Source organism: Sinocyclocheilus grahami, unplaced genomic scaffold (genome assembly GCF_001515645.1).
Source record: "Sinocyclocheilus grahami isolate Dianchi unplaced genomic scaffold, SAMN03320097.WGS_v1.1 scaffold740.1, whole genome shotgun sequence".
Lineage (NCBI taxonomy): Eukaryota > Metazoa > Chordata > Actinopteri > Cypriniformes > Cyprinidae > Sinocyclocheilus > Sinocyclocheilus grahami.
In genome coordinates, this window is record NW_015505919.1 from 204,392 (window position 1) to 217,129 (window position 12,738).

At 35.4% G+C, this 12,738-nt stretch overlaps 1 protein-coding gene and 1 long non-coding RNA gene across 2 annotated transcripts in view; one reads left to right on the forward strand and one right to left on the reverse strand.

The window, feature by feature from the left end:
- The window catches only part of LOC107560720 (uncharacterized), a 13,689-nt gene extending 9,139 nt beyond the window's left edge, over nucleotides 1-4,550 (forward strand). The window contains exon 4 of the long non-coding RNA XR_001605763.1: nucleotides 4,313-4,550. This is a non-coding gene — a long non-coding RNA (uncharacterized lncRNA). The remainder of the gene's footprint in view (nucleotides 1-4,312) is intronic.
- Nucleotides 1-12,738, reverse strand: part of tmem178bb (transmembrane protein 178Bb) — a 101,200-nt gene that overhangs the window by 86,431 nt on the left and 2,031 nt on the right. Inside the window, exon 2 of the mRNA XM_016244951.1 lies at nucleotides 12,678-12,737. Within this exon, the coding sequence (XP_016100437.1) occupies nucleotides 12,678-12,737 (60 nt within the window). The remainder of the gene's footprint in view (nucleotides 1-12,677; nucleotide 12,738) is intronic.

The window sequence follows — 12,738 nt, forward strand, 5'->3', positions numbered from 1 at the left end:
CCAGGATCAGGAAACAGTCCTCCATAAAATGCACTGCACACATCTGAATATTTGGGTTGAACTGTTCTGGAACAGTGTTGTAAATACAACTTAACCACTGATTTCTAGTTGTGTCCTCTTTTGGAAGGCCAAACCAAAGTAGTTTCACTTTCACAACGAAACACACGGCAGGCTTGAGTGAGGAGCGGCCTGCGGATTTGACAAAGGAGCGGCCGGTGGGCTTGCGGCAACCACATGTGACGACCCCGGGCTGGACTCCGCTTCGTCCACGGTGAAAGCCGATCCGGCGATCCACAGCGCGAAGTTGATTTATTTCCTCAACGACCAGCACGGATCAGCTCCAGGCATGACGAAGTGGATATCGTCCTCTTTTGGAAGACCAAACAAAGTAGTTTCGCTTTCACAACGAAACACAGCGTCTTCACAACATGGAGGCGACGGCAGCAACAATACTACAGCGAGAATAAAAGTTACGCCTTCTTTCTTTGCGTGAACATTTGGGTGGTGTTATGCAAATCTTCCCACACAGTGACGTAGATATGTGGGGGCGTGTTTAAACGAGGCGTTTTAGGAGGGCATGGACAAGTCTTAACTTTTATAAAGAATATCTCTTTGGGTTTGAGACTTTAGTCTTTGCAACTTCAGGGATCGTATCTATTCACAAACCGCTTGTAACACTCCAAAGAGAAAGGAAAACTTGAAATCGCATCATATGACCCCCTTAATAAAACAAATGTATGGCTGATAATAATAATAATAATACTTATTAATATATTATATTATATATAAGCTCACAAAGGCTGCATTTATTTGATTAAAAAGTACAGCAAGTTATAAAAAAGTAACAGTAATATTGTCAAATATTAATATAATTTAAAAGATTCAAAAGTTTTGAAAAACTCTTTTCTATTTGAATATATTTTTAAATGTTTGAAAATATATTCTTATGATGACACGGTTACATTTTCAGCAGCCATTACTCTTCAGTGTCTCATGATGCTTCAAAAATCATTCTAATATGCTGATTTGTTGCTCAAGAAATACTAAAAGTAAGTAAACATGGTCTTTTATAAGACTTATTACATTATATTACTTTTTTGCTATCTTATTTTAAATTCTATTTTATCCGAATTTCGAATGGCTGTCAATGGAGAGAGAAAAAAGCTTTTTGGCCATCAGATGATTTTGTTACGACATCTATCAGCTACCTGCTACCTAGCTGAACCTTGACCCCTTTATAAAAGGTTTAAGTGAATTCTCTGCTCTTTAAATGCACATATCTCGATTTGAGGCAGTACTAGAGAAGAATCATGGTGCTTCATTTAGACACGAGCGTTGAATTACAGCACTACTGCACTCAATCAATATAATTTCTTGCACATTTCCTCTTTCAAGTAGTCTGTTAGCACTGTTGATAATGTCTAATTCATGACACAGTCACTTCTGGCCTTGGAGGGTGGATATAAGAGGCTGACAACATGCTGAATTTTACAGCTTATTTAGGTTACAGTAGCAGAAAGGGGTTGAGACCAGATTTTGGGCGCTCTATAGCTTTGCTTAGAAGATCAAAGGCCCTGTGATCCTTAATAGGTAGCTATCAGGCGCTTGCTCGCGTTTAAAGGGGGTACGTGGCGTGTTCTTGGCCACATTCTTTTATAAGGAAGCTTGAAATGCTAATGCTGCTATCGCTGATGCATCAAAAAGAAACGGTAAAAAGCTGGCTTTACTTTTCCAGCTTCCTGGTGTTGATTACATGGGCCTTTTCAGACAATGAGGAGAGAAGCTTAAATGCACCCAAGTGAATAGCAAAGACGGTTTGTTGGCAAGCTTGCCCTCTGTTGACTCTTTTATGCTTTGACATCGACCTAAAAGGTCTATCGCAAATTCCAGACTTAGAGTAGGAAACAAATGAATTCTTATGATTGCAACTGGCTAACAGTGTTTTGATCTGAAAGTTATTAGATTTTGATTGATGAATACAAAGACATTTTTTTTCTTTGGAATAATGTCAACTGATAAATTGTGCACTGTACGCGCAGGAACATGTATTAAGAAAGTAAATAGGGTCCATTTTGATTTCCTGTTGACTTCAAAGTGAGAGCCGATAATTAGAAAACTCAACGTTGTATGGATGCATTTATCAAGTGCCGTACTACAGCACCAGATGCTGCAGTGGCTGAAAGAGCGTGAAAATGTGCTTACAAAGTCCAAATGAAAGTAAATGAAGTATAAAGGAATGTTTAAACAGTGACATGGGTGGAAAAGGTTTGAGCTCTATTTTGTCAACACAGCATATTAATTTGTCTGGGGGCGATTTCCCACATCGCTTCATTTTAACATCTTTTGAGCATGTGGTATCCCAATAACTATAAAGAAGCAGTCATGGATGGAGGGTGTGTATGAATAGCTAATGTAGATTGTTCAGTTTCACATCATAGGACTGTAGAGATTATTGTTATTGATTGTAATCAACTATCAATTGATTATTTAAGCAGTGTGTTGTGCTTTAGCTAGCGCATATATACAGTATATATCATCTGTCTATCTATCTATCTACCTATATATGTGCGTGTGTGTGTGTACTGTGTATATTTATTATGAATATATAAATACACACACATGCATGTATATATTTAAGAAAAATGTTATATTTGTATATTAAATATTTATATATATAAATTATATAAATATACACATGTAAATACATGTACATATTTTCAAAATATATACTGTGTGTGTATTTATTTATATTTAATAAATATACACAGTACACACACATATGTTACATAAACAAAAAAAAATTATAAAACTTTTTATTTATTTTTATTTATGAAACTTATTTTGGATGATTAATCACGATTAATCATTTGACAGCACTAATATATATATATATATATATACATATAAATAATTTTTTTTTTTTTTGTCATGACTTTTAAAGTTTATTCACACATATCCAAACATTCGAGCATAATTGAAATTCACAAAAACATGTCCTGGTCACATTTAACCAGAAATAAAATTACTATATTTTGAATAAAAAAAATGGAGACACATTAATGTTTTTTTTTTTTGTAATATTCACATGGTTTTCATAACAATTACACACATTATTCTCTTAACAAATTCTCATTAGCGTAATGTATTTGTTTTTATTTCATGTTATAATTTGTGTCATTCTCAACAGTGATTATCTCTACTCTAATATTAAATTACAATTAATATATTAAAATATATTTACCAATTGATTGCATTACAGCAAAATACTGTAATATATTAATATTTTTATTTAAATAAGCATTAAATGCAATAAAACCGACACTGTTTTGTATAAATAAATGTTAAACTTTATACACACACACACACTACTGGTCAAAAGTTAGTAATTCTAACACTAAATTCTAAAAGGATTAAAATTTTAATTATAAAAAATATAAAATAGTTAAAATAGTTATATAAAAATTATGTAAATAGAATTAATTTAAATAGTATTTTTTGGGGTGTTTTTCTATATTCTAGTAATGAGAATGAGTTTTTTGCATTTTGGTAATAAGAGTTTTGCAGTAAAAATGTTTTACTTTATCGTCATAAAAATAATGCACAAATATCATAATGGTTCTAAAATAGGCTTAATTTTCTTTAAATATGACCCAGACATGTTCTTGACAGGTTTCATGAGATTCACCCACACAGTGAAAACAGTAGGCGGTGTATATCATCTTGTAAGAAATGTTGGATAGTAGTTGGCGGTATGACTTCCCATTTCTGACGTAATGCCCTGATAGTGCAACAATCAAAGTCATGCATTCAGGAAGATATTTGGCCTTTCATGAGAAAATGAAACACACACACATCTCCCTTCTCTCCAGGCCCGTTCTGCAAATACCAAAGCAATTAGAAAGGAGGAAAGGGAGAAAAAACTGCAGAATAGCATTTGTCAGGTGTCTTCACGTTGCCACGACAACAGAAGCAAGAGAATTATTCCACACATCTTGACAGATGACGTCACTCAACCTTCTGCCTGCGCCTTATCTGTCGGCTTCAGCAAAGAAAGAAAAACAAGCAACTGCCTCAGTATGTCACTCACAGCATAAAACACCTGAACACGGCTCACACGATCCGAGCAGAGAAACATCACTCGATCCGAGAGGCAGAAGCAGCTGTGCGATTCCTCCGTGTGCCATAATTCTTGCTTTGTCTTTGGCTTCCTGAAAGCTCTCATTCAGGCCGGCAGCTGCGGTGGACGTGGTTCTCATTAGAATCGGCCCGCTCTCTCCGACAGAGCTTTTAACAAGCGTCTTGTCTTTCTCAGGCCTGAATGGATTGCTGATTGGCGTCATTGCACCGTGAGCTGAACCCCACTGAAGTCCAGCCCTTCTGATGAACCATTGATCAAACGAGAGGATGTGAGGAAGAGGGGATGAGAAAGAGGAAGGGCGTCCACCAGGAGGAGGGAGAGCTTTATACATCAAAGATCAGGTCTGGATTCCAGCTTTCGCTCAATCGACCCTATTGAGACTCATAGCCAATAACAGGAAGTTAAGACTGAGCGGTGCAAAAACACTTTTAAATCTGTTTTAAATCCTTAAAACAAGATCAATTTACTGAAGAATTAAAACTGCATGAGATATGAAGCTCAGTTTATTTTTCTTGCTCCGTTGGCAAGTTGTTTTTTCTTGTTTTTAGCATAAATGTAACAAGATTTACTGAAGTTTGTGCTGAAAATACTTTGCCGGCAGGGAACGAAAAATACAATCAAGATCCTTTGAAAACAAACAAGTCTTATTATCCTATTATTTTCAAAAGTTTTGCTTCTCAAGTAAATTTGTCTTGTTTTAATGACGTTTTAAGCACATTTTTACTGGTAAATAACAAAATACTTAGGAAAATTATGTTGATGATGATAAATTGTGTGTGCATAGAGATTATCTAATGATAATTATACTGTAGTTGTCTCTGCATATAAAGTTAGAAAAAAACACAACCTTTAACTGACTGCTTAGTGTCAGATGTACTGCACTAGTCGATTCTAACAGTTTATTTTAGAAATTCTTAGCCTTGCCATCATAAGAATATATTTTCAAACATTTCAAAATGTATTGTTTTAACCATTTTAACAATTTAAAATTGTTTTATTTTCATTTTTCAAAACTTTTGTATCTTTTAAATTATAATAATATTTTACAATATTACTGTTACTTTTTTATAACTTACTGTACTTTTTAATCAAATAAATGCAGCCTTTGTGAGCTTATATATAATATAATGTAATATAATATAATTTTTTTGGACATTTTAAATAAAGATGACTGTAATTAAATGTGAAATTTATACTACATTTTCAATGTATCTGTGGTACTTGAAGCTGCCTATTTTATTCATTCATTTGTTTTCTTATTACTCAATGGTTATTCTACTAGTTACTTTGAAAAAAGTATTATTTTTTTATATCTGATTAAATAAATAAATACTAAATTGAAATACACTGTAAAATATAAATATATTATTAAATATTATTTATTAAATATAGTTTAATCTAAATATTTTAATTCAAAAGCTTATTTGTTTTTGCTGTGGTTTTAAAATTAATAGTTAAATTAAAAATCCAAACTGGGCAACAATAAAAATGTATAAAGAAATATTTTGTCGGCACACTGAAAATACAGCTACAAAAAAAATCTTCATGATTCTTTATTCTTGAAAACTGATGAAAGCATAAAATGTCACTAGTACTGGCTGAAATTTAGGTATCTTGACAACCCTACTGCTGGTAAGTTATGGTGTGGATTACCACAGCTTTGTTAATCAAATTCGAGTGATCTATTTCCATTACCATGGCAGGTAAATTGAGAACAGCCAAAACCGTATTTGCATTTTACTTTTCATATCATAAATGCAAATGCATGAGATTAGCCTAGACTTTTTCAGGCCTTAAAACGTGCCGAGGCTTTTGGCTTTGGCATTGACCCACTCTTATTGAGTGAAGATCATCCGGTGTTTATCACACTCTCCCAAATTCAATGCCAAACTAATGAGCAACTGAACGGATCAATGTCTGTCTCAGCATTTCAAATGCATTACTTGTCTTATAGCTCAGCTTACAAAGATTCCCTATGATTGATCTGCTCCAAAAAACCATTTCCCACAGACGCCAAAACTACACCACAGAGATGCTACGATTTTGGAGGAGGAATAGCAGTGGGAAAAGTGTTTGGAAAAATTGAGCCGTTCTTGATGACTTCTGTGAAAGGAAACTCCAAATAATGAGGAAGGAGTAAAACACAATCTATCCGCTCGTTCTTTTACCTCATTCTATCCTTCACTTCACTGCAATGTGCAGTTCTTTGGTGGTGAAATCATCAGCACTCCTTTTTCAGGAGACTAATCTGCGTGCCAGAATATAAATTGGGCTGCGAGAAGGAGGGAGACGAATTGAGTGAAGGGGGAGGGGCGAGGGAAGACAGAGTGTCATTTACTTTTGACTAACAGCCCTCACCGTCTATTCTTTATCCCTCCACTTCTGCTTGTAATTGCACAAAGCAGCCGCATTCATCTGACTGGACGTTTTACCCACAGTTCCACTGCAGTTCTCTGTCTTTCAGGTGCAGCATTACTACTGGTATTTCTTCAGCGTTTCAGCTCCCTCCAACCATCCTCCTCCACTTCCCTGCGCGGCAATCCCCACGCCTCCGCTTTGTTCACCTCGCAGGGCTGATTTCGAGTCGGAGACCTGTGCCAGGTTTCATCAGGGAAGACAGAAAGACAAACAACGAGGCTCACAATGACTCCGGGTCGCGCAACATTCTCCAATTTCAATTCTGTGGCGCGGTGAAACGCCGACATTTATCAGTCCCGCGGAAACACAGACGGCTGTCAGCTGGATATTATAAGCAGGGCTTGTGCTTTCTAGCATTCAGGGACAAATTATAACAGCCCTACAGCAGTGTGACAGGAAAATAATTATACGTTTTAATTAGGAAGAAGTATTCCGGTGGCTTATTTTCAGAGCGATTTCCAGGCATGGTTCTGAATTTACAGCTTTATCAAGGAATTGTTTTTAAGTCAGGCTAAAATGACATTCACAACTCTTTCTATTTTCATAACGTGACATTTTTGGGTCAACTGAAGTAGATTTATTTTTTCATCTGCAATCCAGTTGATCGTTAAAAAAGTGGCCGTTAAATACTAGAATGGTGTCAGATCTTTGGATGGGAAAACGAAAGGGTTTGGTGACATTACCTAAAGAGAAAAGTTCTGTTTTGGTAAAAGACAAACATTATTTCACATAGAATATTGAGCACCAATGAATTGTGCATAATAAGATCAGGAACATGCATTAACAAATTAAAAAAGTACATTTCAGTCTGAATTTAAAAGAGTACTAGTAACATTTTAGATTAGAGGACAATACTCACTACTAAGTAGTTGCTTATTAGCATGCATATTACTAGCATGTTGGCTGTTTATTAGGATTTATAACACACATATTAATGCATTATTTTGCATTATTTTGCATGACTAGATCCCTTAACCCTCTCCAACACCTAGTGTAAACCTAAGTACTACAACAACTACCTTACTTACTATCAATAAGCGGCAAATTAGGAGTTTATTAAGGGGAAACTCTTAGTTAATAGTGAATATGTTCTCTAATCTAAAGGGGTACCAAAAGAGTAATAATGCTGTAAAAGCGCACATTTTTATATTTTATATAAGATGCTTTTGACTAAAATAGGATCAAATTTTTGGCACATTTTCAGCAACAGTTTGTTTTAATTAAAATTGTTAAATGATTGTCATGACGTGCACTTTTTTGTCTCATCTTTATCACTGAAAAAATAAAAACCTCATCAACTTTTTTTTTTGTTGTTGATAAAATTAACTCTGCTCCTTGGAATCACCCTTCAGCTTATAGTTATCTTTGCATATTAACCTATAAAAACATATTAAATATTACCTTGAAACTTAAATTACTTTCTTGATGCCACTGACCTCCATCAAGTCCTTAATGTTCCCATTTGTCTGATGTTAGTTGAAGAAGTTAATAATTTTGTTGCCGTCATAACATATATCAATCAATCTAGATTGTGATTTCACAGTACATTACCCAGAATGTTGCATTTTGGAATGTTAAAATGTTTTAAAAAATAGCCTTGAATAGAAAAAGTTGCACTATTTACTCCAAAAAAGACCAGAAATAAACCCCAAAATGGCTCAGATTAGAGCACACGCTCCACACAAAACGTCAGGAAAAGCACATGTTAAATGCATTGAAGAACCACGTGACCTCCCCAGCTGGAGAGCTTTCATGGTGTTATGAAAATGACTATATCTTCCGACATGGTAGCCAATGATCATATTAGCATAATTTCCAACAGGAGGGGGGGGGGACAAGTGATATAACTCAAGCTGTTATCAAGCAGGGTGCAAATTTCAAGTCTCTCATATTCTTAAATGCACAATCGGACGTCTTATTTGAAATAAGCAAGAAATGTTCTTCCCGCACTAATGAGGGTGCTTTACACACTCTGAGGCCAAATCATAATCTGCTGGTCGTGGGCTGAGTCCAGGCACTCTGTCAAGTCACATTTCACTGTATGGATATTTGTTGGAAATGAAAGGCGTAACAGAAAATGAAAAGGGAGGTTATTGGATACCTCATTTATTTCGGCATCGTTCCTCCAAGGATCTTAAATGCCTCCTGGCCTTGAAAATTACTGAACGCTTTTCCCTTTTTCTACACTTTAGAAAGTCACACCCAATTTCTGTGATGTAATATGCCTTGGAATAAAATCATTGTATGTGGAAATTCAAAGCAATAAAACCTCTACTGCACAGTCTATTCCTTGTTCCCAAGAGATGTACCCAGCATCCCACCTCAACACCTGTGTATTTGATTAGTGCGGCTTACTTTTTGAACCATGAAGGTGTGGCTTCTTCCTCCCATGGCATCCAGTAGAAACACTGAAAACAAGGAAGCCACATCCTTTGAGATCCCAAGTACAATCCAATCCTTGTCTTCACTCACCGAGAATGGATTTGCAGGGCCCTTCTTGTAATAAGTTTAGATTTAACTTCCAAATAACATTGTGAACATGCAAAATGAGATCCAAAGGTCAAATTGAAATCTGTCCTTGATGTAAACTGCATACATGTTGTGGTTTCTCTCAGTGTCCATTTGTATTTGCTCTCTTTATCTCCCTCGCATCCCCAAGGCCCCTGTAACCTCCTAACGTTAGGTTTGCCTGTTTCAATGGTGGGAGGTTGAGTATCTCTCTCGTCCCTTTTATTGTGTTCTAGATCTAAAATGTCTTCATCATCCCTGATGGGTGTCCCGCTGGGAGGCAGGGACAGATGGTGGACAATGAGATGGGTTGGCTGTTTCTGCATGATCTCACCCTCCTCTCACACTCTCACTCAGATAGACTTTCTTGATTTTCCACAAACTCCAGATGCCGCCATCTTTAGCATCATTTCCTATTTCTGGTCGCCCTTTTCGTTGCGCAGACATTTGTCTTTCTGCAAACTACTAACATAAATCATTTCCTCTGTGCTGCAACATGTTGCTATATTGTGGAACCTTTACGAGTGATATACATGAAAGGAACATACTATGGTGCTAATAAACTGGTAAAGTTTAAGTCATTTTGACATCAACTGACACAAATCGCTAATTTCCGGAGGTCCTGCAACAGCTGAGCAACTGCTATTGAGCTGCTGTGAGAATAGGAATGCTAGTCCTTTTTTTTACACAATTTTTGGGTTTTGGTTTGTCTACTGAAGAAAATATTCTTAATTTTGCATGTCATATCCATTCATGTTAGTCACTTTTATGCAGTCTGATCTGATTTCAGTTGTCAGAAATGACATTTTAGTTGATGTAAATGTAAAGTAAACAAAATATTTAAACATTACAGTATTTAAACTAATGTATTTTTACAACTAATTTTAAGTCAGAGTTTTACACTAAAATCTAATTTCAGTGAACAAAAATAATATTTTAGTTGACCAAGTATTCAAACATTTGCTGTATTAATTTCAAATTTAAAAAATGCAACAATATATGTGAAAACTGTTTTTAAAACAATTAGTTGCACGTTTTAGTGCATTATGGAAAGATTCACAATTTCACTTACATTTAATGTGTTTTTAATATTAAATTATTTTTATTTTATAATATTTTTGTCATATTTTCGGAAAACGGTTAAATTATTGTCTAGATGTGCATTTTTCGTCTTTATTATTGTTAATGTTTTGTTTTTTTATATACAAAATTAACTCTGTGAAATCATCCTTCGAATGGCTTACTTATAGTTATCATTGCTCATTAAGCTGTAGTCAAAGAAAGTATTTTAATTTAAATTATAAAATGTAGAATAGTGAGATTAAATTTTGACCCCTTATCTGTGCACGACTGTTTTGCTCTCTCATACATCATTCTATTCCTCCCTGTCTCTTTCTTAAAGTAAGGATCCTGGGAAGAGACAGAGAATAAGCTTCCTCTGAGAGATGGGAGATGCCATTATAAGCACAGTCAGCACATTTCATAAAACGATGTGCTTGCAACCCAGATAATGACATGAATAATCATTAAAAAAAAAGAGATGTAACGGTAGGATTCACACATTTATTTATAAAGATGCATGGCTATTGTCTAATATTTACCAAACAAAGTATGCGCAGATAAAGAAACTGCTGTTTATCTGAGCAGTACAGGTTGGCTAATGACAAATTGTTCTTTATGTTTCATTATATCTCAAACACACAGGCAAAATGTGACTTGCATCATCACCCCTCGCCCAAGGTGAATGGCAGAGATGGTGTAGAATAACACTGCATTATTCTATCAATGCAACCCCCATCCCAAATCAACACGCAGTATGTGGCTGGCAGGTGCCCCAGAGAGTTAAATGAGCTTTTGCTGATGGTGCAACACACATTCGGCTGCTACTGCACACATTCATGTAACACACAGCACTACAGGGGCGCCTCTTCACCACAAAATCCCTCTTACGTAATCGCACACACATTAGGCACAGGTACCAGAGGAGGTGACACGATTCAAATAAGCTTGTTTTTATTTCAGAGGGCATTTTGTGCTGCTGCTTTGCCAGAACATGCACACACAGAGGTTTTGCGTGTAACCGGAGAGTGTGTGAGTCTCAGCAACTCTGGGCCAATTGTGACTGAAACACAGCCTTCGGTGTTTGGGCTAGCACAGTTTGGGGCTCAGGAACTATTTATAGACATCCTTGTGTGTAGCTATTTACATATTCATCGCATATGCCTCTAACCAGTGAGGAGTAAATTAACCTAGTTAGGTGGAAGATAATAAAGTCCAGAGTGTGAAACTAGCCATAGGGCTTCGCACCTTTATATGCAGGGGATTCGTCACTCCTGCTAACACATGAGTGTTGAACTTGCCATTTTATTTACTGTCAATTTTTCATGTCAGTGCACATGAATGAGGCTGTAATGTCTATCGCAGGCCTCCAGTTGTGAAATCTGACGTTAGTTTATGTATGACTGGAGTTTCAGTGGTTTACTAAATACTGCACTGGAATATTGCACTGGATATGCTGTTCCTGAAAGTAATACAAGTGCTTGAAGGGTAGCATAAGAATAGTGCTAAGATTTCAGACTTTCAGGCTGCCAATTTATACTTGTTGGCTATAGATGGTTAAAAAGATGACAAGGCCGAACACAATTCAGTATGCAAATATTACAATGGCACCATTGCAGCTGTTGCATTTTGAATGCTGAATATTCAGTTATATTTGATTCACTTGGTGTACATAAGTGGCATATTTTAAACATTTTATCTCAAAATTGCTTGGAAAAAATAGGGAGCAGCTGATCATTTTTCATACATTTTCTAAGTGACCAGTCAACAAAACCAATTTAAATTGTTTTGTTTCTGCTTTTAAAGAAATAACAATAATAATATGTATTTTTAGACTTTAGTGGAATACATAATGAATATATTAACCAATATAATAATCATAATAATAATGTAGGTTCTTCGGGTCAAGCGATAATTAATAAACAACATTTTTATGTAACAGAAAAGGGACACGCTTTCTTTAAAGATTTCTAAAAAGATTTATTGCTTTAGGCATTAGTTTATGTACCCTTCAATAAACAAACAGAGGAGTGTTACCCCATATGATTTTCGTCCAATAGAATTAAGGAATCAAAAACAGCCCAAGGGTATTTGCTGTTTTGCACATATCACAGTTGCACAAATATTTACGTGAAAGGACAAAGTTATTTAACAAGTTAATAATAAAGTAAATAAATATATTTATTATTATTGTTGTTGTGCCATTAAATGTTGTTGTTAACAACTCAAGTATGAATGACTGTTACATAAAATGTTACATTAAATAATTATCGGTTGACTATGGAAACCGATATGTGAAATATGTAGAAAATTGTAAATGTCTCTGAAAAAATATCGGTGAAACGGACTATTGGTTTAGCCTATCTCTATTTACGATTTATAAATAAATAGATAATATGACTAAGCTAGATTAAATAGTGGTTTGGGCTGAATTAATTGTAGAAGTTCAGAGTCACCCTAAACCAGATGTTTTGAGGAATGCCAATACTCTTCTGACATAAAAGCAATATAATCTGCATTGCACACTGACAGACACAACACATCACTGTCCTACCTTTTCGAATGAGGTCCTCGATATCTTGATCAAATCCAAGCCGATGGCATTTGCTCCACAG